Genomic DNA, 27294 nt, shown 5'->3' with positions numbered 1-27294 from the left:
AGGCACACGCACACTAAGACAAGAACTGCACAAAGGATTCTGGTGTGTTGAGACCTGTATACTAGACACACTCTCTCTCTTTTATGGGATACAGTTTCCATTTCCTGGGTTGCCTAGGAAAGGGAAGTCCTCCATCATGGAAGGGGCTACGAACATACCCCAAACACTGCATATTCTTCGGTCTGTCCACAGCGAGCCACCCACAAAGAGGACCAGCTGCGCTGTGGCACAGGCCAACGAAATGCCCCAGAATGCCACAATCACTCTGCCACATGGAGATCCCCACCTAGGCCCCAGCCTCCAGCGACTCTTCATCAACATATGGTAAGTCATAACATGGTTCCTACTTAGGTCACAAATATCTATTTTTGTTGAATCAACCGCTGCATAAGTGGTGCATATATACCAGTGTCATTATTTCAATCACCTTCCCTTTGGTCTTTTTTAATCTTTTAGCTGAAAATTAACAAAACCAACTTGGCCAAAATATCACTCAGAGTTATGTGGTGTTGGAGTCAAGTAAGGATTGCGATTCTTAACTCTCACTCAGCTGTCAAACGCTCCTCTGACATCTACGGCCTCCTGGAAGAACTTGACCTCAATGTCATTGATTTTACCGAGACATGGTTCACGGCCAGCTCTGTCACAAGCTTTGACACACTCCTCCCTGATGGCTACAAGATCCTCGCCTACCCAGATCCAACCGTTCCGGAGGGGGAGTAGCCTTGATCTTCCCAGAGTGGATTCCAGCCTCTGTCATTCCTATGCAGGCCTACTCGTCTTTCAAATGCCTTTTCTGCAGGCTCTCGCTCCTGCTCCTGGCCACGCACTTACAGTGGCTACTATCTATCGGCCACCTGGTCAGATCAGCTCCTTCCTCTCAAAGTGGAAGGATCTCTTCTCCTCCCTCCTGGGCTCAACCACTCAACTCGTCCTCCTCGGAGACTTCAACATCCACCTGGATGTTTCCTGTCCCTTCTCTGTACTCTTTCACAACCTCTGCGACTCGCTTTCTATTCTCCCCTCTGCCCGACTCACTCTGCAGGGCACACTCTGGATGTTCTGATCTCCTCAGACCTCCCACTCTCCATCCCTCTAACCACTCCTCTGAGTGATCACTTTCTCCTTTCCTCCCATCTCTCCCTCTCTACCCCTCAGGCCAAATCAACTCCAGCACTGCCATCTACCTTCTCGGTCATCCGACCCATGAAGTGTGTGTCAGTTGAGGCTTTTGCAGCCACTTTCTCTCCACCTCGGGCTGACTCACATCCTGACACAGCCCTCTCCATGCTCCACTCTTCTATCTCCGATACTCTTGATGTTCTTGACCCTGTCATGAGGATCTGCTTGAGGCCCAAAGCCAAGTAAGTGCAACTCCTGGTATGACTCTGACCTCGTCACCCTTAAATGCAAGTGCAAGGTGGCTGAGAGGAAATGGCCAGCTTCTTGTACACCCTCTGACAAACTGTCCTGCCCCCTGCTCCGAATGCAATACCGGCTCTCTATCCACACTAAGAAGAGAGCCCACATTCAAGCCCGCATCTCTGTGGCATCTAACAAGTCGGCCAAACTCTTTAAAATCTGCAAGGACCTGGCCAATCCTGCTGCAGTCTCTACATCTCCTGTCCCCTCCCAGGCCCTCTGCACGTCCCTGGCTTCTCATTTCAACCCTAAAACCCATGACATCCTTTCCACCGCTCCTCCTCCCTTTACACTCCCCTCTACCTCCGGACCCCCTTCGGCAACCCCTCCTCCCTCTTTCTCTGCCTTTCCTCTGACGAGGTTTCTAGACAAGTCTGATCTATAAAAGTCTCGTCAAAACAGGTTCTTCCTAAACATCAAGGACCACATTGAAACCTTGCGCCTGCCCTGGCTGACTTCTGCAACCACTCCTTTGCCACTGGAGCCTTCCCTTCCCTCCTAAAGCACTATATTGTGCACTCTCTTCTCAAGAAACCCTCAGCCGACCCCTCATGCCAGGCTATCGCCCGATCTTCATCACTCCTTTCCTGGGCAAACTCCTGGAAAGGCTGGCCATCTCCCAGCTTAATCTTCACACTGAATCTGTTGGTTGTCTCCATGACCATCAGTCTGGCTTCAGAGCTGCCAGAAGCACAGAGACTGCTCTCCTGAACATCCATGAAGACCTGCTCTTCCCTTTGTCCTCCTCTTACTCGATCTTTCCTCTGCCTTTGACACGATCAACCATGCCATCCTGCTCAATCTTCTCCGTGATAACCTGGTTATCACCGATCAGGCCCTGGCCAGGCTGACCTCTTGCCTCTCTGATCGACCCTTTCAGGTCGAACTTGGGTCCTTCCTTTCCTCTATCTCACTGTCTACCTGTGGTGTTCCCCAGGGGTCTAACCTCTCTCCCTGGCTATTCAACCAATACCTGACACCTCTCGCCCACTGCATTGCCGCTCTCTGCTCCAACTTTCAGTGCTATGCAAGGACACTCAGCTCATTTTCAGGCTCCCCTCTGCCACCTTTCCCCTTCTCATCTCTGACCGTCTGTCTGCTATCCAGGAGTGGTGTGCTGCCAACAATCTCTGCCTTAATGTCAGTAAGACAGAGATTCTCATCATTGGCACACCAAGCGAAGAGATTTGAAGTGCACACGTTTAGCCACAGGCAGCCAATGCAAAGCATTGAGAACTGGAGAGATATGTTCACGATAGGAAGCACCAGTGGCAAGATGGGCAGCTGAATTTTTAAGGATTTGGAGGCGGCGTAACAGTTAGTGTCAGGCTGGGCCAGATAAAGAAAATTACATAGTCGATCCGACTAAGGACCAAGTCGGAGACCACCGGAGACTGCAGATGAAGAGGAATAAACTGCAATCCCTTTCCGAGTATCTTCACCTGGAAATGACCAGCCTGGCAAAATAAGCTCATCTGGTAGATCATAGAAAGTGAAGCAGACAGCTTTACACCCATATTCGTGATCACAGCAACAGCAGTGGAAAGGGAACCAATGGAAGAGGGCCAAAAATATGAGGACCAAGGGGATGGGACAGCAGTAGAACCCACAAACATAACCTTAGACTTATCCCAATTCAATTTGAGCCAATTGTCGCTCATCCAGCACAGCGGACAGACAGATGGGAAAGGTCAAGCAGCACAAGAATCTGAGTATCATCAGCGTACGAGTAACATCTGAACCCATGAGAGCGGATAAGAGCAACCAGAGGCTGGATGTAAATATTGAAAAGAGTGGGAGATCAGAACCCTGAGGGACCCCACACACCAAAGCAGAAACAGCAGAGAGAAAATCCTGGAGTGATAGCAGCTGTGAGCTGTCAGAGAAAACAATGGAACCATGAAAGAACGGAGCCAGACACCAGTCGCTGACAGACAACTGATCTGGATGGAGTGATCGACCATATCAAAAGCGGCAGAGAGATCCAGCAGGACCAATGCCGCCACTCCACCCTGATCAGCAATGAGTGTCGGGTCATCAAGTACCGAGACCAGAACAGTCTCGGTACCACGTCCAGGCCTAAAACCTGACTCAAAAGCATCAAACAGGGACGTATTTTCACAAACCTGCCCAAGCAGCGTCGAGACCAGGGATTCCAGCAACCTCATAAAAAATGGCAGGAGTGAGAAATGTGCAATGACTAAGGAAGGGTTTTTTAACAGAGGAATCACTGTGGCACATTTCAGAACAGAGGGAATGATCCCGGTCGAACAAGAATGATAAACCGCAGCCCTGATGTTGGACATAATCAGAGGCAAGATGGCTTTCACCATTCTCAAAGGCATGGCATCAGGAGGAGAAGCCAACTTCATTCTCTCAACTGCTGAAGTAACAACTGAAGCTGGAAAAAGCGGAAATGAGTCACAGAGGGCAGCAGAAGGTAGCATAGGCCCTGGGAGCAGTGCTGAGGATAAACCTGGCGTCACCACAACTGGATTGCGAGTGGCAGACCTATGATCCCGAGTATAGTGTATTTTACGAACAAAGAAATCAGCCAAAGAATCAAAACGTTCCTGGGTGGGAGTCGAGTCATCAGAAGGCTCTTAAGAAGACAGAGAACGCACTACCCTAAAAAGCTCTTTAGGCTGAGTGATAGAGTTCTCAATTTGAAGAAATGTTGTTTTGCCGGTTTAATGGCCAAATGATAAGAGGGGGTGGTGGCACAAAAAGCAGTCCTATCCCCGGCAGAGAAAGTATGTGGGGTAACTAAGGTAAGCTGAGGCTTAAAAAGTTAATAAAATAATGACAAGCTATCGGTTTTGTGACAAGCTATGTTTTTGTATGTGGTGGTGGATGACACTTTTCAGCAACATTTTACATAACCTTTGGGGCTCTCTGGAATATATGCTTGAATTAATATCTTAAGGTTGACAGACAGTATCTCATACTTTTCTCTCTTTTTGTCTCCCATTCTTCCTTCACTCTTTATATTTCTCATTATTTAATTATGAACATACTACCATATTGTCTATGACCCATTCGTGTAATGTGGTCTCCTATGCAACCCTAAAAAAGGGGTTTTTTTTCGTTTAAAAAAAAAATCATTGAGGCTCCTGGGCTGTGACCAGCAGCATGTGGCTCGTTTTCTGAAGCGGCTGGCTTTCTGATAGTTATAGCAGTTAAGATAGCTTAGTGGGTTGAGCGCTTGCTGCTGCAAAATGTGGGTGATCTACAGTTTGCAGGTTGGAAAACTCAGCCGTTCATCCTGCTGAGGTTGATAAATGAGTACCAACACAGGTTGGGTAATATTGTATGTATATTTGTTCTATATGAAGCGCTTAAGTTTAAGTGCTGTATAATTACACATCATGATCGTTTGGTCTTAGATGTCTGCTTGCATTCACAGTAATTTGGTAATATGGGCATATTTGAGCTGATATTAATGATACATATGGTGATCCATTCTTGTAACATCATATTTTGTTCGTAGTGTTCTTAAAAACATTGCTATGTGATGCCACTTCCTGTTTTGTCAAGGGGTGAAAGGTCGTGTTCCATTACGTCCTGTGATGTCACTTTGGGGTGGGATCAAACGACATCACTTCCTGTGATGTCAGAGGTCAAGGGTCATTACTTCCGCTACCCCAGGCATTTTGGTGAAATGACGTCCCTACATTATTGACCAGAATCACACAGTTTGGCTGGCGGGTCTGAAGCCTAGCCCTTCTATCAAACAGGAGATACCTACCTCGACCAGGCTGTTTCATTTTGAACCTATAGACGACTCTATTGTTTCTAAGGCCATGAACCAGCTTAAATTGGCATTCCCCATTGACCCGGTTTCTCTTTACGTTCTTAAGACTCTCCCTTCAAAAGCTGTTTCTTCGTTTACTGCAGCTCTACAATATTCGTTTTCTGCTGGGGATCCCAACCTCTTTGAAGCATGCATTGGTTACTCCCCTTTTTTTTAAAAAAAAAAAACATCTTGATCGTACTATAGTGGACAATTATAGGCCTCTCACTCTATTGCTGGTACTGATCAAACTTATGGAGGTTGTGGTTACCCCGCTTTTCTCACATTTTCTTGAAGCTTACAGCTGTTTGCACCCGTACCAGTCGGGTTTGAGTCCCTTAATGGGTATGGATTCTGTTATGGTTGCTCTTTTGGATGATTTAGCCTTGCTTCAGGACCGTGGAGTGGTCGGAGTACTGATTCGTCTCAACCTCTCTGCGGCTTTTGATATACTGGACCTTGACCTTCTCCTGTCCCGGATGGAGCAAGCAGGGATTCAGGGGCTCCTCTTGCCCGGTTCACTTCATTTTTGGCAGAGCGTGCTCAGACTGTTTCTTTTCAGACCTGTCACTCTTCTCCTTGCTTTCTTTCTTGTGAAGTGCTGTAAGGACCGGCCCTTTCCCACTTTTGTACAATTTATAATTACACCCATTGGCAGACCTCTTTTCGGAGTCTGGGGTACTAAAAGATTGTTAATCTTCTATTGGCAAATGGATTTCCGCCAATTGGTGGATGCCCAACGGGGAAAAAAATGTTTGGCCCTCAGACCACTATTAATACCTGGAGCTCCGAGTTTTGACACTCTCCTTTGGACAATGCCCTATTCCTAGCATATCGGTGAAAAGCCTGTGGGTGAGGCTTCTCCCTTCTGGTTCCTGTGAAGCCCAGACAGCTGCTATTTTCACTACCGGTTTCGGCAAACAAAGTATTAAAGAAGAGCCTTCCTTTTCTCCCTGGTGACTGACGAATCAAGATAATTACCTCAGCGATTATGGGATCTTTGGATTATTGCAACAGGGTCTACCTGGGACAGCCGAAACAACAGCTGCAAGTAATGCAAAACCATGCACCTAGGCTAACCCTTAATGCTACCAGATTGACCAAGTCTGTGGGCCGGTTATGTCAACTTCACTGGCTGACAGTGAAGTCCTGAGTGGAGTTTAAAACCCTCTGCATGACGTATCAGGCTTTTCATAACACCGGTGCCATTTACCTGAAAAATAAACTGGAGCACTATTATCCCGTTCGGTCCCTCCATACATCCCTCCCATGTGCTTTTGAAAGTGCCTCGTTACCAATGTGCCCGATTTGGGGGCGGTTCCTTTTTGGTGCTGGCTCCCACTTTGTAGAATGGGCTTCCTCTCTTCATTAGGGAAATAAAGGGAGTACATGCCTTTCCGCAAGTTGCTTAAAGCCCATTTGTTTTAAAACAGTTCTCGCCCTATCGATCCTTCTCCACACCTGAATCTTCCACTTTTTGCGAGCTCTCGAATGTCTACGGGCCGTAGTTGCGCTTTATAAGTTTCGATACAATACAATACATCCTTCCAGCCCCAGAAGCATTGCAGGAGCAGCTCCAGTGGTGGTTGCAGCCACTGAATCTTGTTGTATTGTGCTTACTAGCTGAGTGGATGACATCACTGCTAAATGGAATGTAGTGATGTCAGTGTGAGTGGAGTGTTGGTGTGTGAGGGTTCTAAGCTTGGCAGTTGGAGTTATGCTGACTTGGAAAGGACATGCCAATGTTTTGTTCCTGGGATTGAACTACAATAAATCTACTTAATAACTTACCTGCTGGCTCGGGTGTTCATCAGCTTCCAAGTTATTACACTGGCGACGAGGATGGGATCCTGTCGTGGAGGGGACAGAGAACCAGGAAACATTGCCCTCCTTTGAATCCATGTCCATGATGCAGTTGTCAGCAGGCTTCGGATCCAGAGTTGCCTCGATTGGGCTGTGTGTCCTTTTTCAGCAGGCCGGGCGGTGCTGAGTTGGGGAACCCAGTCGGCACACAGGTTGTGTGTTGGAGCAGGTTTGCACAGCAACTCTGAGAGGGCCGCCGGACCCAAGCGCCACAGGTCGGTGTGCAGTGCCCCGGGAAGCCTCTGTATCTTCTCCAGTGTGGAGTGTCTGGCAGCACTGGTATCGGCTGCTGGTGTGAGGTTTCCAGTGACCGGGTGGTGCTGAGGGGTGCCTGTCGGTACACGGGTCGGTGTGCGGTGCCCTGGGAAGCCTCTGTAGCTTGCTCCGTTGTAGAGTGTCTGGCAGCACAGGTGTCGGCTGCGGCGTGAGGTTTCCAGTGACCGGGTGGTGCTGGGGGGTGCCTGTCGGCACACGGGTCGGTGTGCGGTGCCCTGGGAAGCCTCCGTACCTTCTCCGGTGTGGAGTGTCCGGCGGCACAGGTGTCGGCTGCTGGTGTGGGGCTTCCGAGACAGTTTGCAAGGAGTGGGAGCATTTTTCTGCGTGGCCACAGGGCCACCCGAACGGCGTGTTCCACGTGTTGGGCGGAGACGCGTGTGAAGCAGGAGTCCGGACTGCCTTCGGTGCCGGGGAGAGCGAGTCGGAGAGCATGTGGCGGAGGGGACCATGGTGACTCTTTCCCCTGGTGGCCTTGGTGTTCCGTGCTGTGTGAGCGGAGGGAGAGCGTCCTGAAAAAGGGTTCCTGGTGCTGTGGACCTTGGTGAATCACCTCCGTTGTTTTGCGGGAGAGATGTTGCTGCGACCCCAACTCTAAGCAAATGGTGACGTGGGGTCCCATGCGTCATGCGTTCCAGCACGTTACGCTGGAACGCGGACGTATTGCTGACGAATGGATAGAACTCACGTCAGGGCTCACGTTTTCCCTGTTGCTTCGTGTTTATCAGCGCGAGCTGCAGGAACGCAAGGGGGAACTGTTTTGTATGGCGAGTACGCAGCACAGGGATGTGCATTTATCTGATCGCGACTCCGCGGACGATTTTCAACTTGCGACGAGGGGATGCAGCAAGGAGAATTCTTGGTGCTGGAATTCCATCAGGCCAGGTACAATGGAGGAATTGCCTGCGCCTGGTGTATGGAGTTGTGGCGACGCGCGGGCCTGGAAGCAGTGGAGATCCCAATCAATGCGGTCCGTTGCGAGGAGGAGGACGTTCCCTTTCATGGAGAACTGTGTTCACTAGTGAGATTCATTGGTAGTTATGCCGGCTGTGTTTAGGGTGTAGCGTGTATATGTAATTTGGGCCCGTGTCAGTGAAGTGGAAGCGCGCGCGCTGGTTGTTTTGTATGAGTGTGAGTGGCTGTCTCTTAGGGTTGTGGTTGTAGTATGCCACTGGTGAGTGTGAACTAGTGATATGTTGTTGTGTTAATGTATTGAGAAATTGCAATCTTGTGTGCTAATGAGAAGTTGTTGAGTGTGTTCCTGCATTATTTGTATTACATTGCATATTGTTTTCTCTCATTCAATGATTCTTTGCAGATGGAACTGTTCATTACTTAAAATGTTTTCTTGCAGGTTGTATTTCCATTATTGGGGGTACGGACTCGTGGGTGGGGGCACTTGCGGGTTGAATTGCTTTGTGAACAGCATTGTTTATCCAGTGCTGTGTGTATTTATATGCGCCTACAGTTATCCTTTACCAATAATTACGTGATATGCATTTTTACACATCATTTTGTATTTAAAATGTGTGCAATGTTTTGCGTGTATGCCAACCATCCGGTTTGGGGGTTTGCATTGGTGCGTGAGGTGAACGTTGCGTTGTGTGGGAGTGGTTGGTTATTAGGTGTTCTGCTGGGGTGCAGCAGGTGAGGCTGGACCTGGGGTCCAAGGTGCGTAGTAGGTGTGCTGCGGCTGGCAGTAGGCTGGACCCGGGGTCCAGGTCCAAGGTGAGTGGTGAGTGGCGAGTGTGCTGCGTTGGTGCAGTTTGGCCGGACCAGGGGTCCTTTAAGTGAAGTGTGCTGCGTTTTGTGTTCGCAGGAGGCTGGACCTGGGGTCCATGGTATGTGGTAGGTGTGCTGCGGGTGGCAGTAGGCTGGACCTGGGGTCCAAGGTGCGTAGTAGGTGTGCTGCGGCTGGCAGTAGGCTGGACCTGGGGTCCAGGGTGGTTAGTGTGTGGTTGGTGCGTGTCTAGTCCAGGTGTTTGGTCCTGGCTGTGTGCCGCTTTCTTGCGAGTTGGTTCTCTAAGGTTAAGGGTTTGGTGGTTTTGTGGTATCCTTTGGGGTGCTGTAGTGAACTGTTCCGTGTTGTGCTTGTTGTTGCTCTGTTGAGCTGTGTGGAGTGTGCCCGGGGGTGGCAGCCCTGGTGTCCTAGGGGGCAGACTAGGACGGGAGGATGTTTGTGCACTGAGGGTTGAGGAGTGTTAGGTAGTTATCTATTGGGGACGCTGGGTCGTGGCAGGACCTAGGTTCTAAGGGGCAGCTTGGAACAGGTGGAGGTGCGTAGTTTTTATTTTGTTTCTCGAAGGTTGTCCAGTTCTGTTTTTGGAAGGAGTGAGCCCTTTGTAGAATGCGTTGGGTTCCTCTCTGTTTGTTATAAAGGGAGGAGTGGAAGTGGTGTAGAGTTGGGCGTAGGACTTGGTATAAGGGTTTGGTAGACACTTACGTGTCAAGTGGCCCAACGTGTTGGCACAGTGTTAGTATCTTGGGGGTGCCATGTAGGTTTTATTGGGTTCTTACTCCTTTGGTGGAGCACTTCCTGTTCCTTGGTGTGTCGGGGTTTTGGAGTTCTCTGGGGGCAGTTTCTTGTCGCCAGTAGTGTAACTAGTTGGAGCATTACGTGCTGGCCACACGTATATGCAGGGGTTTTGTCTGGTGATGGTTTAGGTGTGATCATTCTCTGTTTCCAACAATGTAAAGGAGGGAGAAGTGTTGTATTGTGCTTACTAGCTGAGTGGATGACATCACTGCTAAATGGAATGTAGTGATGTCAGTGTGAGTGGAGTGTTGGTGTGTGAGGGTTCTAAGCTTGGCAGTTGGAGTTATGCTGACTTGGAAAGGACATGCCAATGTTTTGTTCCTGGGATTGAACTACAATAAATCTACTTAATAACTTACCTGCTGGCTCGGGTGTTCATCAGCTTCCAAGTTATTACAAATCTCCTACGGGGGTTTCTGCTAAATCACCCTTGTCTGATCACGATACTACCAATGCCAGCAAACTTAAATAGTGCCTATTAAAGAAGCACCCCGTGATTCTTTAATAGGCGCTGTTTACATGAAACTGAGCTGGAGACAATGCACCCTTTCTTTGATGCGCATTGGGGGTGCCCTTGTGCGGTGTTATGTAGTCACTGACCCGGCTTGTGGAATACAAGCCTATGGAATGTATATACGGAGGGAGATTCCTGTGAATGTGCGGCATGGAATGTTTGACAGTGTTCTTCCGGCGGCGCTTCGGTCCGGGGGCTCTTGATTCAAGCTTGTAACTAAAGCGTATCTGTGTGCATCAGATTACTACAATTGGCGATGAGAGTACCCGTGTATCAGTAGAGGCCCCCTGAGCTCCCTCGACGGCCGCATCCAGTGAGGAAGGATCCACCACCGTAGTTCACAACGCGGTGCCGTGCGTGACCACGAAGAGGTGTTGAGCGGTTAGCTGGCATTCCTACCAGCAGCGCCAGCAAAAGAGACTTTGTCGCGGGCACTGTGTGTGGATATGAGGTAGCAGGACAAAAGCAAATTCGGCATAAGCACTCCATAAAGTGAGCACATTGTATGAACCAATGGCCAACGGCAGTCGTTAATCATTCGAGGAAGGGACCTTAGAGCGTGGTGCGACGTGCGGCCATTTTGTGAAGTTGCATCCGAGTTGCCATAGCAACAGCATTACGGTGACTGTGTGTATTACGATATACGAACTGTGGCGCTGCAAAACGGACTTCGATGATAAAGCCACTGCCCATGAAAGTAAAAGCGCCAATGCCACATGCGAGTGTTTTGAGATAATTCAATGCATATCAAGTGGATCAAACTCTAGTACCAAAACGCGATCTAAAGGCAACCGTATGTTAGAACTTAAGCAGTATAAAGTCTGACCTCAGACCCCTAAGTTTGCAAACAAATATACCACCAGTATCAACACAAAAAACAATAGAAAATGATATTTTGAAACCAGTCTTAACAGAACATCTGAACCAAGCATTACCAGACTATTGGCTCATCAATAGCATATATGGACATAACAAGGAAGTAAATTCATGTTAAAGTGGCACAACACAGAGACTATAACCGCATTTTCTTGTTGTGGGTAATCCACAAAGCTGCAACCTCATATCACGAAAAATAAAAAAGGAACACACAAGGCAGCATAATTAAAGTGGTATTGTGTCATCATGCAGCATGTCACAGCTCCAATACAGTTCCTTCCATGTCCTGGAAATCCCACGTGCCCTTGGGAACAATGGATTGATGGTTTCCAGGTATACTTGAGGGCTATTGGTGGGAATAAGTTTAATGATGATCTTAAAGAGGCCACATTACTGAACTGTGTTGGGGCAGAAGCTCTAAGAATGTTCAGGGCACTCCCTGACTTGGATGACACAAAAGGCTGTTCTGGTGATGGTAACCGTAAGTTTGAAAGTGCGCTAGGCAAGCTTGCCAGCCATTTTGGCAACAAGACTAATGTTGTATTTTTCTCTAGAAAGCAATTAAAAGGTGAGTCGATTGATGCTTATATAGCATCTCTCAGGGGACTCATGTCAACATGCAGTTTATCTGGCATTGGTGATGAATATTTAAGAGACCAACTTGTGTTACATGTAGCTGATTCACGCATACAACAGAGGCTGTGGCAAACGAAAAACTCATCATTGGAGCAGGCTGTAGAGATAGCTAGAAGCATGGAACTTGGTGATCGTTGCATGAGAGAAAGGTTTGACAAGGCTGAAGATAGGGAGATTAAGATGATTCAAGATAAGCCCAAAGAGGAATTGGAGGAATCCTTAGTGGCAATGGTGAGAAGAATGTCCACTAACAGTTCAAGAGCCAGTTCTAGAAGAGGCAGAGATGCAGGATATGGAAATCAATATCAGGGCCGCTGCCAAAAATGCAGCTGGTACAAACATAATGACAGTGATAAAGAATGCCCTGCAGCGGCTGTTGAGTGTTACAGATGTGGTTATGTGGGACATTTTTCAAAAGTCTGCCAGAATGTATGTGGCAGGATGGGCAGATTTAGCAGACACCCTTCCAATAGGATGCCTAGAGGCACTGTAAGAATCATCGAGGAGACCCAAGGACAAGATGACATGTTGACTGTCAACCAACGGAACCCACAGGTACAAATACACAGTCTCATCGTTACAACAGTCTAAGGGACCGTGGGTGAACATGCAAATAAATGACATATCCTTGCCCATCATGGTGGACACTGGCTCCCCGTACATTATGGTGGCTGCCCAAACTCACTGAAGAACTGTCTGGAAAAATGCACGATATACAGTGTACTGGAGTGAGGGCAACGGGGTATTGGAAGACCCCCGTATACATCATTGGATGCACATGGGTCAAGTTAAAGTTCCGTGATAGACAGACATACTGTAGAAACTACGTAGCAAAAAATGGCTCGACTGTAGTTGGTTGGAACAAGCCGCTCTCTGGGTCAGAATCCACCCAGGAGAAGAAATTCCTATACCGAGCGTACTAAAGGACAACAGCGACATTAAAGCTGATCTAGCAAAACAGTTTCCCAGGGTATTTAGTGAAAGGATTGGACTTTTAGAGGGTTTTCAGCATCGTATAGTTCTCAAAAAAGGTGCTGTACCCATAGCACACAGAGTTCGAGGAGTTCCAATTGGCACGAAAGAAACATTGAGAAAAGAACTGTCTGTCTGTGTGAATAAAACATAATAGAGCCCATAGAAAGCTCAGAATGGCTTGCCCCAATAGTGTTGGTGAGAAAACCAGATGGTACGATAAGGATGTGTGTGGATTTGAGGGACCTGAATAAAAACATCTGGATAGGCATCATCTACCGAATATAAGTGAATTAATAACAACTATGAAGCCAGCCAAGTTCTTCAGTACCATGGACCTATCCACGGCTTACCATCCAATTGCCTTGGAAGAGAGTTCAAAAAGCCTTACATCATTTGTCACTCCTTTGGGTGCATTTATGTTTAAAAAAATGCCCTCTGGACTTGCTTCAGGTGCTGCGATGTTTCAAAGGTTGATGTCACATCTGTTTTGGGGTCTTTAAGGCGTACACTGCTTCCAAGATGACATTTTAATTTCTGCCAGCACTGAGGAAGAGCATGATGCGAAACTAATGGGGGTTTTGCAAGTGATCCAAAAAAGTGGTTTGACTCTAAAACTGGAAAAATGCAAGATCAAATGTGACATATCTAGGCCACTCGATAGACGCCAAAGGCATTAGTCCTAAGGAAGAGTTAATGAACACGATATTGGGCATTGCTGAACCGGAGAACAAAGACCAGCTAAGATGTTTCCTAGGCATAACGGAATATTATTCTAAGTTTATAGATGACTATGCCAATAGAACCAAGATTGTGAGGGATCTTATGAAAAAAGAAACGCAAAATATGCATGGTCAGATGAATGTACAAATGAATTTGAGAGTATAAAGTCTGCCATCAACCAAGCGCCAGCATTGGGAATGTTTGACTGCAAAGCGAAAACAATTATTTCAGTGGATGCCAGAAAAGTTGGCTTGGGAGGGGTGTTAGAACAGCTCCAAAATAAAAATATGGTGACAATTGCATTTGCATCAAGAGTGTTGAGAGGAGCAGAAACTACTCCACCATAGAAAGGGAAGCCCTAGGAGTGAAGTGGGTCCTAGAACACTTTAGGAACCTAATTTGGGGTTTACCCGTTCTCCTCAAAATTGACCACAAACCACTGGTGCATGTCCTTCAAAGCACCCCACCTAATATCGCCTAGGATCAGGCAGTGGGTTCTGGACATTATGCAGTATAATCTTCCTATATGTTATACACCAGGTGCACAAAATCAAGTAGCTGATTGGTTGACAACATGGAAAAACAATCATGGAACTGAGATGGAGTCCATATATTGCCACTATAAACCCGGCCATTACTAAAGATGAATGGAAAAACTTGACTGATGCTGATCCAGGACAAGTGGAAATTAGGAAAGCCATAGCTAAGGATTGGAAAGACTGTGAACAAGGCCTTGCAGATTTTGTGCAAATCCAAGAAGAACTATCTATGGATCTGGAACACATTTATAGAGGTGATCGAATAATTGCACCTGTGAAAGTTAGAAGCAAGTTACTTGCCTTAGCTCATGAGGGGCACCTAGGAAGGAGTTTAACAAAAAAAAAGAATAAGAAGTAACTATTGGTGGCCAAACATGTGGAGAGAGGCAGAAGAAACTGTTAAGAATTGCACCGCATGTGCTGCAAGTGACACATCTAAAATATTATGGAAAACTCCACTACAACCAGTAGAGCCTCCCAACAGTGTGTGGTCCAAGTTAGCAATCAATGTCATGGGACTATTTGAGAATCTTGATACAGTTAGAATATACATTATAGTACTTGTAGACTACACCTCTAAATGGGTAGAGTGGGGAGTATCGGAAGGAAGCATCACCACTGAGAAAATCACACATTTTCTAACAGATGTTTTCAACAGAGAAAGGGACCCCAAAGAGTTAGTGTCTGACAATGGGTCTCAATTCACATCATTAGAATTCCAAGGATTCCTGAGGGATAGAGCAATTGAACATATAACGACCTCACTGTATCATCCGATTGCCAACGGTCTTGTAGAGAGGATGAATACATTTGTAAAGAGTGTGATTCAATCAGCCATGGCCAACTCCCTCTCATGGAAAGAGACACTCAAGGAAGCCCTGTATGCCTATAGGTTGACTCCGCACTCCACCACCAATGTCGAACCTTTCACTATGATGCGCGGCAGAGTGGCATCCAATCGACTTAGACCTGCCTGGATTTTCATGGATACAGGGGAGACAAAGTTGGATGTTGATCAAATATTAAGCAGTGTAAAGAAAAAACAGGAGAAATACAAGAATTATTATGACTGCAAGAATGAGGTGAAGGAAAAGATTATTACAGAGGGGGAGTGGGTTTGCATTAGAGAACCCAGGAAAACATTGAAAGGTGAATCCAGGTTTAGATCGCCACAGAGAGTAAAGAGCTGTCATGGCAAATCGGTGGTGTTGGAGGATGGGAGAAGATGGTTTTGTGACGATCTTGTGAAAATAGAGAAAGATTGCTATAGACCAAGCACGAGTAAAGACAAAGACATCAATCTAGGAGCATCCGGTCAAGCGAACAAAGACATTTTCAAGAAATCAGGCAACAGTATAGACAATGACCCAGGAGTCCCTGACCACATGAACAAGGGGTCTAGCGCGAGAAGTGAAGTTCTATATGGGGGACTATCTAAGAGAAACCGGAGGATTATTCGGAACTTCAATAATGACTATCTCTACTATTAGCATTTAAATCCTCTGGCCACAAGTATCCTTTACTTATATAGTGCTCAGAGTAGTATCTAGTTATATAAGGTTTAGAGAAATGTTAATTTTTTCTTTCTTTCTTTTCCTTTCCCACCACCCCTTTCCCACTCTTCCTTCCATTTGTTCCTTTAATATAAAGAAGGGAGATGTTATGTAGTCACTGACAAGGCTTGTGGAATACAAGCCTATGGAATGTATATACGCAGGGAGATTCCTGTGAATGTGCGGCATGGAATATTTGACAGTGTTATTCCCGCGGTGCTTCACTCCGGGGCTCTTGATTAAAGCTTGTAACTAAAGCGCATTTGTATGCATCAGATTACTACATGCGGCCGCAACCCTCTGAGAGTACCTTGAGCCAGCGCTGGGGACTGGAATTGGTCTCAGCATCCTTAGAAGCTTTGGAAGAAACTGGGGCTCGCTGGGGTGTGTTATGCACTCTGGTATAGGGGAGGGGCAGAGGAAAGGGTACAAATAAAAAAAGGAGTGCCTGTCATGGAAACTGCTGCCTCATAAGTAGGTACTGTGACGGGGAGGAACGGGATTAGGAGTAATGGGGATTGTCAGTAAGTAATCAGACACATTTCTTCTTTCAGTCTAAACATATATGTATCAAATGCACACATGGCAACCTAAACCATTTAATTCAGCATTCAGTTGCACAGTCATGTTTTTTTATATGCATCCTGTGACTTCTTGGGTAAAAATCCAGCACTTGTGTCGGAATGCAAGGGAGAAACGATTGTTCGCAATATCTTTCCAGTTTACCAGTGCATGCATGCAGAGCTCTCCAGTTTCCCCATTTGCCGTACGTAGGTCCACTGCTGTTGAATTCTGGGACGAGTAATCCTAAACTCAAAAACCCAAACTACACGTCCCAGAACACAATTAATAATAAAATCAGGCCTGGATCCTCAACGGTGGAACGGGGAAACAAAAGGGCTTGGCATTATTAGTAATGTAAATCCCCTCCCCCTCTGTGGTCTTTAGTGCTAGTTACATTTTGCAAGCGAAAGTTCCGGCCTGCGTGTCGCCGTGGGACTCCTTAGTAGCCAGTCTTCATCTTCTTCATCTTCCTCCTCTATTGTAGTCGCGGGGAGCTCCATTTCGGGAAACGGGAAACTACCACCCTGTTTATCCCCTCAATTTGAGCAGCAACTAGTAAACTACACATTCGGATCAAGACTAGTGCTGGCGCTAGAAATGTGACTGCTGTTTTGGTGGCCATCTTGGTGGTCCGTTATTAATTACTTCAATCGCCATATCCAAAATAATTCGAATAAAAAAGCTCAAGTAATGTTACTTGAACTGCCAAGAGACTGGACAAAAATAGTTGTTCTATTTTGATAAAGTAAACAATATTTTTAGAATATGTAAATGACTGGACATTGTGAACTTTAGATTGTATAGTAATTTACATGTTATTAATGCTTACTTTAAAAAAAAAAGAAAGCACAGAATGTTGTAGAGATTTGCGAAGCATTCACGTTTTTTGTAAGAATTTGGTGTGCATTGGGATTGGGCAATACCATTTTAAAATGGCTGCTCTCGTTGCGCAACCTTCAATCGTAATTAAGCACACGAGCATAATGCACTCAGTTTTGGCAACTATGACACAGAAAAAGACGCACGTTTTGTCTATTATCTCAACGTCCGTTCTTCCTCGTCTCAGTACTTACCTGAGAACCCGGCCCGCCTCCATAGGGACCCATCTTCAAACTTCTTTTTTTCTTCTTTTTTTGGGAGTTTAAAACGTTTTATTGAGTTTTTAACAGAGAAAACAGTAGACATTACAAAACTAGTTCCAGATCCCTCATAGAGGGAGACAGAGGGTCATACATCAAATGACATGATGTGCAGTATATAAAACATAAGTGAGGGATAGGGCTACAGGTACAGGAGCCACAACAAATAAATGAAATGCAATGGATTATAAGAAAATGAAGTTGTTGGCAATCTAATTGGTACATGATAGACTTAATTATATGATATGATATGATGAGACATTTATAGCGCTCCTATACACAAGTGATCATAGCTATCAACCTTTCATGGCCCTTGGGCAGGAGAAAACACCCGATTTTGCATTTGGCGGGTGAAAGCCCATTGATTCCTATGGGCGTGTAGGGAGCTTAGCGGGTGAGAGAGCTGCCTAAGTGGCAGGTGGCACCCACCAAAAGCGTGGGCTGAGACATAGCTCCCAACTCACACGCTTTTGGCGGGTGTCACCCGCCTTGTAAACAGCGGACTCACCCGCCAAACCTCATGCACGCCCATTCATTTCAATGGGCCTCTCACCCGCCAAAAGTAAAACCGGGTGTTTTCAGCCGCTTTTGCGACATAAATGGTTGAGAGCTATGGCTGAGAGGTATGAGCAGAGGTCGAAGTGGGCGGGAGCGGTTGGGAGCGGTGCTCCCATACTTTCTATTTTTAAATTTCACTGTTCCTATACTTTTATTTTAAAAAGAAACCGTTCTCAATGGTTTAGTTTTAAAATAAAAGTGTAGAAAGAAGTTGAAGGTTGCACTTCATTGCACTGCACTGCACATTCCCATAAATAGCAGGTTTTTTGTTTGGGGGTTTGTATTGTGTGTGGGAGAGGGTGTGCCGATGAGGTTTGTGGGGAACGGGGCAGACCAGCAGGGAACATAGTTCCACTACTTCTTTTCATACACTTCGACCACTTGGTATGAGTGTTTCAAGGTGCGACAAGGCAAGGGAGGGGAACAAAGTGGGGAAAGGACAACAACCTTACTAGGCCAAGTGACATTGAGATCGCCCAAGTGCAGGGGAGAGGGAAGGGGAAAAGGTGCAAGGGGAAGGGGCATAACTCTCAACCATTTGTGTTGCAAAGGCGGGTGAAAACAAAAGCGTGTTGAGATCTATGAAGGGGAGGGTTGTATGCCTCTGCTTACGGAGTTCCGTGAGCCCCTCCGCCAGCAGACAGAAGCACACGGACACACATACTGCTGGTTCGGGCTCCCCGGTCGCACTGCCACAGCCGTAAACGCCCACTTTATCTAAAGTGCACGCGGCAGAGTGCAACGTCACTCCGCTGCGTGCGTGTGCCCTTAAAGGGGCAGCACCACAGGGAGGAGGAGCAAGTGCAAGACATAGGATCAAAACAACGAAAAACAAGAAGTGCGGCCAGCAGGTAACAGTGCAGGGGTTAAGTGCAGAAACAAGAGTTAGATAAGTGCAGGTAGGGGGACTGTAGGGTTGCAGATACAGCCCCAAGTTCATGGTTGGCAGGAGGCAGTGCATGTGTGAAACTGGGATAGCAGAGACCTGGGCCCGTGTTTCAGAGGGTAGCCAGGTAACCAGTGCAGTATCAGACAGGAGATCAGCAGGGAAGAGGAATAGAGAAGGCAGAAGCAAAGAGGAAAGTCTTGAGCTGCTTCTGGAACCGGAGATGGTTCTGCTCAAGTTTCAGGGAGGCTGTTCCAGAGGGAGGTGCCAGCCGAAGAGAGAGAAATGCCCCCAACTCGTTGCTTGGAAAAGCGACTGACCCTCAAGGAGTTGGAGGTGGAGGAGTGAAGAGCTCGAGTAGGAAGATACTTCCAAAGAGAAAGCTGGAGATATTTTGGTCCCAGGCCCCAGAAGGCCTTGTGGACAATGCAAAGGGTCTTGAACTTGATCCTTGCAGCCACTGGGAGCCAATGCAGAGATTTCAGTGCTGGAGAGATACGATCCCTGGGCTTGAGGCCAAGGACAAGTCTTGCAGTCTTGTTTTGGATGAGTTGCAGAGGGCAGAGAGTAGAGGCGGGCAGATTTAAAAAGAAGCAAGAAGCTGTTACAGTAGTCATGCCTAGAGAGAACCAGAGCTCTGGATACAGTGTGCTTCTTGGGAAAGAAGAGGAACGGAAGAATACCTCTGAGGAGGTGCAGTTGGTAGTTTGACTTTTTAGAGACATCAGAAATATGAGGAGAGAAGGAGAGTGTGGAATCTAAGATAACCCTGATGTTCTTAGCCTCACAGGTGGGAGCAGGAAGAGGGCCAAGGCAGGCTGGCCAGAGAGTGGCGGGAAAGAGGGGAGCAGGTGTGCCAATGAGGAGGATCCCCGTTTTACTGGCATTCAGTCAGAGATCATTGGCGACACACCACTTCTGGATTGCAGACAGACAATCCGGGATGAGAGAAGGGGAAGAGGCGGCAGAGGGGAGCCTGAAAGCAAGCTGAGTGTCATTCGCATAGAACTGGAAGTTGGAGCAGAGAGCAGCAATGCGGTGGGCGAGAGGTGCCAGGTATTGGTTGAACAACCAGGGAGAAAGGTTAGACCTCTGGAGAACACCACAGGTGGAGAGAGAGATAGAGGAGAGGAAGAACTCAAGTTGGACCTGGGAGGGTCGGTCCGAAAGGAAAGAAGTCAGCAACGCCAGAGCCTGATAATGATACCCAGGTTATCATGGAGCCGGTTGAGCAGGATGGCATGGTTGACTTTGTCAGAGGTAGAAGAGAGATCAAGTAGGATGAGGACAGAGGGGAGATTAGAATCAAGGTTAGAGGCAGGTCTTCACGGATGTTCAGGAGAGCAGTTTCTGTGCTTTTGGCTGCTCTGAAGCCAGACTGATGGTCATGGAGACAAGCAATGGATTCAGTGTGAAGATTAAACTGGGAGATAGCCAGCTTTTCCAGGAGTTTGCCCAGGAAATGAGTGATAGAGATTGGGCAATAATTAGTCAGAAGGGAGGGGTCGGCTTAGGGTTTCTTGAGAAAAGGGTGTACATGAGAGTGCTTCAGGGGGGAGGGGAAGGTTCCAGAGGCGAAAGAGTGGTTGCATAAGTCAGCAAAGGCTGGAGCAAGGGTGCAATGTGGTCCTTGATGGTTTTGGAAGAACAGGGAAGAACCTGTTTTGATGAGGTTTTCACAGATCAGATCGGACTTGTCTAGAAACCTCATCAGGGGAGAAGAGAGGAAAGGCAGAGGAAGGAGGGGGGATAGATACATGGGGGATGGAGGAAGAGGAGAGAGTGGAGGGAGAAACAGGAGAAGCCGAGAGGGTAGACAGGATGTCCTGGGTTTTAGAGATGAAGTGAGAAGACAGGGGCGTACATAGGGCCTGGGAATGAACAGGAGTTGTAGAGACTGCGCCAGGATTGTCCAGCTCCTTGTAGATTTGAAAGGGTTCGGCCAAGTTGTTAGATGCAGCAGAAACACAAGCTTGGATGTGAGCTCTCTTCTTAGTGAGGACAGAGTCGGTATTGCCTTTGGAGCAAGCAGCAGGACAGTTTGTCAGAGGATGTACAAAATGCCAACCATTTTCTCTCAGCTACCCTACACTTGCGTTTAAGGGTGACGAGGTCTTAGTCGTACCAGGAGTTGCACTTGATTTTAGACTTCATGCAGATCCTCATGACAGAGGCAAGTACATCAAGAGTATCAGAGATAGCAGAGTGGAGCACGGAAAGGGTTTTGTCAGGGTGTGAGTCAGCCAGAGGTGCAGGAGGGGGAGAGAAAGATGCAGCGAAAGCCTCAACTGACACACTCTTCATGGGTCAAATGGCTGAGAAGGTGGGTGACAGTGTGGGGGTAGGCTTGGCCTGAGGGGTAGAGAGAGAGAGAGAGAGATGAGTAGAGAGGAGAAAGTGGTCACTCCAGGAGAGAAGAGTGGTAAGAGGGTTAGAGCGGGGGAGGTCTGAGGAACTTACCTGTTGTGTATTGTCTCTGTTTTGTTGCGACCTCAAGCCCAAGGGTCAATAGCTGCGCAACAAAATGTATTAAAGTAAATTAAAGGAGATCAGAACATCAAGAGTGTGTCCTGCAGAATGAGTCAGGTCAGAGAGAAGAATAGAGCGAGAGAGAGTTGCAAAGGTCACAAAAGAATCCTGTGGCGGGACAGGAAGCATCCAGGTGGATGTTGCAGTCACCAAGGAGGAGGAGTTGAGCGGTTGAGGCCAGGAGAGAGGAAGCGATGTCCACCTACTCGGAGAGGAAGAACGTGATCTGAACAGGTGGCCAGTAGATAGTGGCCACTGTGAGAGAGGCATTCAAAGGAGGAGTGGACCTGCATAAGTGTCACGGCTCGCTCTCTTCGCTCCCGTTCTCGCTCCCTTCGTTCCCGTCCCCGCCACTTGGGGGCATGTTCTGGGGTTTATTCCTTACTGGACATTTCCTTCGAACCCTATGCTACAGTGTTCTGATGAATTGGGAGCGTTAAAACCTTATTTTCACAGTTACTTCCCTTCCGGATCCATTCCTGGTTTTTGGCAGCCAGCATGCTATTTAAATCAAATGACTATGTTTCCCAGAATGCCTTGGCTCACTGTTTCACCTCCTGCTTCCCAGAATGCCTGGCTCACTGCTTCATCTCCTCCCTGGCATCCGGCATGCTACTTAAATCAAATGACTATGCTTCCCAGAATGCCTTGGCTCACTGCTTCACCTCCTGCTTCCCAGAATGCCTGGCTCACTGCATCATCTCCTCCCTTGCAGCACAACGCTGGGAGGAGGATAGGCAACACCTGTGGCTGCAGGTGCAGCAGGCGGCACGCCTGAGGGGTGTGCTCGTTAAGCAGCTTTAAAAGCCTCAGTTTGCTTCAGTCCGGCGCTGGTCATTGTAGCAGTGTTCCTGTTGTGACTAGTCCCTGTTTCCTGTACTTAGTTTCTGTGCCTTGTACCTAGTTCCAGTTCCCTGTTCATAGATATTGAGCCAAGTATCTATTTCCAGTTCCTTGTTCCTAGTTTCTGTGCCTTGTACCTAGTTCCAGTTCCTTGTTCATAGATATTGTGCCAAGGATCTAGTTCCAGTTCCTTGTTCCTAGTTCCATGCCTTGTACCTAGTTCCTGTTCCTAGCTTTGTGCCCAGTTACTAGTTCCTGTATCTTGTTTCTCAGTCCTGGATTTCGGATTTATGCGCTTATTTGATTTATGCTTTCTGAATTTCCCTTTCTGTCTTCCTCAGTCTGCAGACAGCCTTTCTCTGTACTTTACTATTTGATGCAGCCCAGTTTGCCGGTGTTTTCTGTCCCTTTATGCTGTCCTGGTTACTGAAAAGCAGGATGTATTAATATTTACTTTCGTAGACTTAGTTACTGCCTTTTCTCCTTGGATTGGGTGGGAAAGGTTTCCTTTTGTGATATCATTTTCCCTGCTCCTGATCCTACTTTATTGAGATTCCACTCCATGTTTTCCACTACACTTCTGCATTCATTTTCCATTGATTATTAGGTGTGGGTTTGTTGTTACTAGTTCCAGAGTGTTCCCCTTTTAGTTTTCCTCACGATTTATTATCACAATTCAGATTTGCCTTTTACTAGGGTTTATGTATTTTGTTATCTTTAACCCTTTGCTTTTACAGCCTTCTGGGTCCCTGTTTGATTTACAGGGTTCGTGAAATTACTGACATTCTAGTGGTCTTTCCGGTCCTCGTGAGTACTGTTTATAATTTCCTTATTCAGTATTCTACAGATTGTCAGTTCACAGAATCTGTCTTTGCTTGCCCGCTACGTGGGTTTAGCGCTGTCAGTATCTGTAAGAGCATAGTGGGTAAAGAGTTTGCCGTCTTTCCTTTCAGTCATAAGGAGGTCCTAAGTGTTTACCCCACATCCCTTTTCCTGTATTGGTAATACTGTTTTACCTTATTGACGTTCCTGGGTTTTACATATATACACAAGACTTGGGTATATATATACACGTTGTTAGATTCAGAGTTGTTCACAGTGCAACTGTGTGCATTTTCCCTTTTGCCATAGTATGCCTTCTTCCTTTCTTAACAGAATGACCAGCCCTTCTTCCCGCTTGTATACGGCCAGATCAAGAAAGAAGGGTAGCAAAGCTACTAAAAAATGTGTACAGAAAGTTTTGACTACATTTGCCTGTGATAATCAAAACACTGATCCAGACTTAAATGAACTCCTTGACACGAATGGGTATTTACGTGCAAAATATTATACCCATCGCCTGGCCCATCATACATTGCCTGATCCTAATTCTGTTTTTAATTTTGATCCAGATATGTCCGCACAAGCCTTAGCAGCGGAAAATAAAACACTGTTAGATTTACTAAATATGAGTACATCTGTTGTTGAACCCCATGATTCCGGTTGTGCTTTACCTCAGATTGAACAGTTTCATGATTCAAACATAAAGAATGAAGGGGTTCATTACATAACTTCTGTTTTCAGCCTTCAGCCAACTGCTTACTCCTCTGCACAAGTACTTACTGTAGTCCCTAATGTCAAGAGGTCTGATGTCAGTAGTTTACTTAAGGGTAACACAGACCAAGTCGGTAAGCAAGAGTATAGATCACAAGACCTGCAAGCAGTAAATGACGATGTACAATCAGTACACGTCCAGATGACTAGGGCAGGTTCCAGCCCCGATGCCATCATGCCTTCCCTTGTGACTACTGATAGGGATGTACAGTTAAGCCTGGGCATGTTAAGAGTTGAATTAGAGGAATTAAGACGAGAATACATCAGTTTACTAGAGGAGAATAAAACTTTACGATTTTTTCTGACTACACCTCAAACTTTATCCGTTGATGAAGTGAATACTGTTCAATCTCTGAGTGAGGAGGTTTTAGTAGGTCATGATACTTGTCAATATGAAAAACCTATTGGGAGTGAAAGTCCTCTTTCTTGCACAGCACTTATTCAGAGCACAGATTCTGACAATTGTTCTACCGTTTGTCAGGAATTGCTGTTAGTAGAAGATTTACAAGTCACTCCTTTGCCTAAGAATTCCTCTGTAGCAGTCAGTCATAATTCAGAGTTTGAACACATACATGCTTCTGTATTCCAAACACAATCCACAATGGTTGAGTACACAGAATCAGTCATTACTGAAGGCTTAGGTTCAGCCCTTGATCCAGCTGCTGAGACTGAAGTAAACATTCAAGCTGATGTGGAAAACGATGCTACCTCTGTGTTCACTCCTCCTTTTGTCAATTTTTGTCACAATGAACAATCAAAGACAGTACATAATTCTTGTTTTGATGGACTCACTCCACAGTATACTAAAACAAGGACCAGGCAAGCTATTCCTGAACTGTTGATTGATAATCTGCCACCTTCAGAAGTTAAGACAAAGGAATGGACACTTGACGAAATCCTGATTAACAGAGACTTTGGAAATGACTCTGTGTCATCCACTAAGGAGAGGTACAGCATGGGTCCAGCTCAGTCTTTGGTTAATGGTGTCATGGAGTCAACCGCCCTAAAGGTGCTTTCCATTCCTGAGCCACAAATATGTCTGTCGACTTCTGGGACTTCAGTCTGTCCTTCTACAACTATTGACTCTTCGACTACTCAGTCCACGGCTCTGCAGTCATCATTGTCAAACGTGTCTTCAATCAATGAACAATTGCTATGTCTGCCAGTCGCTCAAGAGCCTTCACCATGTACGTGGTCAGAGCCAAAGACCTTGACAAGTTTGTCTTCAGCTAACGAGACGGCTCCAGCTTGCATGCCCTCAGCCTCTGAATTTCCTCTGGCATGCCTGTTTTCAGATACAGTGACTCATCCAGCAGTTTATCCTTCAGCCATGAAGCCTCCGGTAGCACATCCTAAGTGCCTGTCTCCGGTCCCAGAGCCTACTGCTAGTTTGGCTTCAGTTCATGAAAGACCTGTATCCTGCTCAGCCTTACTGCCAATATCGGAGGTGAACCTGTCTGCTCTGTTTGATCATGTTGCAGATTCATCTACTTCAGAGCTACCTCCTAAATCCCAGCCATTTATTACGGATGAACATCCAATCTGCCCATCCTATGCTTCAGGAGGATCACCAGAAGGCCTGCCTTTTACACAAGCTAATTCCCCCAACTGCTTGTCTGTAGAATTAGCACCTCCCGCATATGTTACATCTGAGTCTGAGACTGCTGCAGTTCAAGATGTGCCTGTTATTGCTCCAGCGGCGAGTGTGCCTGACGTACCAAGTACTGCGTCTATCACTCCTATCGGTATGCCAAACGTCCCTGCGGTTGTATCCCATGTGCAACAAGGTGGCCATATGACTGACATCAGGAATGCCAGCCTTGTACAACCCATTGGACTTCCAGGCCCCCAAGGTGTGGAACAAATGCAATCAAACCTTGGTCACCCTCAACCACAGGCCTTGAACCAGTCACCACCTTCTTTGTCTGAACATGAACATTGTCTGAAATCCGCTGTTTTCTCACCTCCTGTGTGTTTACTCTCAGCAGGGGGGCTACCAGAGCATCTATCATTGTCCAAAGCATGCATCAGCCAGCCTTCCTCCTCAATGATGTATGAGTGTTCGCTCCCAGATACTGACCTTCCTGGACTTTCCAACTCTGCTTCGGGTCCTGCAAGTCCTTCATGCCTTTCTTCAACCCATGAGTCCTTTCCTCACCGAAAACCTGCCTATGACTCTTATAGACTGCAGCCTGATTCTATTCATTCCAGTCCTTCTGCTTCTGCCCGTGGATCATTGTTTTCGTCAGTGCCACCTCCAAAGACAAAGCGCTCCAGTCATGGAAGGAAGATGTTTTGTGCGAGTAACGGCCGCCTGGAGTCGGCCGTGGGAGGGGGTATAGTGTCACGGCTCGCTCTCTTCGCTCCCGTTCTCGCTCCCTTCGTTCCCGTCCCCGCCACTTGGGGGCATGTTCTGGGGTTTATTCCTTACTGGACATTTCCTTCGAACCCTATGCTACAGTGTTCTGATGAATTGGGAGCGTTAAAACCTTATTTTCCCAGTTACTTCCCTTCCGGATCCATTCCTGGTTTTTGGCAGCCAGCATGCTATTTAAATCAAATGACTATGTTTCCCAGAATGCCTTGGCTCACTGTTTCACTTCCTGCTTCCCAGAATGCCTGGCTCACTGCTTCATCTCCTCCCTGGCATCCGGCATGCTACTTAAATCAAATGACTATGCTTCCCAGAATGCCTTGGCTCACTGCTTCACCTCCTGCTTCCCAGAATGCCTGGCTCACTGCATCATCTCCTCCCTTGCAGCACAACGCTGGGAGGAGGATAGGCAACACCTGTGGCTGCAGGTGCAGCAGGCGGCACGCCTGAGGGGTGTGCTCGTTAAGCAGCTTTAAAAGCCTCAGTTTGCTTCAGTCCGGCGCTGGTCATTGTAGCAGTGTTCCTGTTGTGACTAGTCCCTGTTTCCTGTACTTAGTTTCTGTGCCTTGTACCTAGTTCCAGTTCCCTGTTCATAGATATTGAGCCAAGTATCTATTTCCAGTTCCTTGTTCCTAGTTTCTGTGCCTTGTACCTAGTTCCAGTTCCTTGTTCATAGATATTGTGCCAAGTATCTAGTTCCAGTTCCTTGTTCCTAGTTCCATGCCTTGTACCTAGTTCCTGTTCCTAGCTTTGTGCCCAGTTACTAGTTCCTGTATCTTGTTTCTCTGTCCTGGATTTCGGATTTATGCGCTTATTTGATTTATGCTTTCTGAATTTCCCTTTCTGTCTTCCTCAGTCTGCAGACAGCCTTTCTCTGTACTTTACTATTTGATGCAGCCCAGTTTGCCGGTGTTTTCTGTCCCTTTATGCTGTCCTGGTTACTGAAAAGCAGGATGTATTAATATTTACTTTCGTAGACTTAGTTACTGCCTTTTCTCCTTGGATTGGGTGGGAAAGGTTTCCTTTTGTGATATCATTTTCCCTGCTCCTGATCCTACTTTATTGAGATTCCACTCCATGTTTTCCACTACACTTCTGCATTCATTTT

At 46.8% G+C, this 27294-nt stretch overlaps 1 protein-coding gene across 5 annotated transcripts in view; it reads right to left on the bottom strand.

Moving 5' to 3' along the window:
- POLI (DNA polymerase iota) overlaps nt 1–16866 on the bottom strand; it is a 668492-nt gene extending 651626 nt beyond the window's left edge. The window contains exon 1 of one of the 5 annotated variants that reach the window (XM_069626995.1): nt 16659–16866. In XM_069626995.1, coding sequence (XP_069483096.1) covers nt 16659–16764 — 106 coding nt within the window. In that variant the 5' untranslated portion in view covers nt 16765–16866. Of the gene's footprint in view, nt 1–16010; nt 16078–16426; nt 16485–16658 lie in introns of those variants that run through there. The other 4 variants (XM_069626992.1, XM_069626991.1, XM_069626994.1 and 1 more) reach the window with 4 other exon arrangements.
- Nucleotides 16867–27294: the final 10428 nt, after the last annotated feature.

Source organism: Ambystoma mexicanum, chromosome 6p, assembly GCF_040938575.1.
Source record: "Ambystoma mexicanum isolate Mex_15411 chromosome 6p, UKY_AmexF1_1, whole genome shotgun sequence".
Taxonomy (NCBI): domain Eukaryota; kingdom Metazoa; phylum Chordata; class Amphibia; order Caudata; family Ambystomatidae; genus Ambystoma; species Ambystoma mexicanum.
This window is presented reverse-complemented; position numbering and strand designations above follow the sequence as displayed.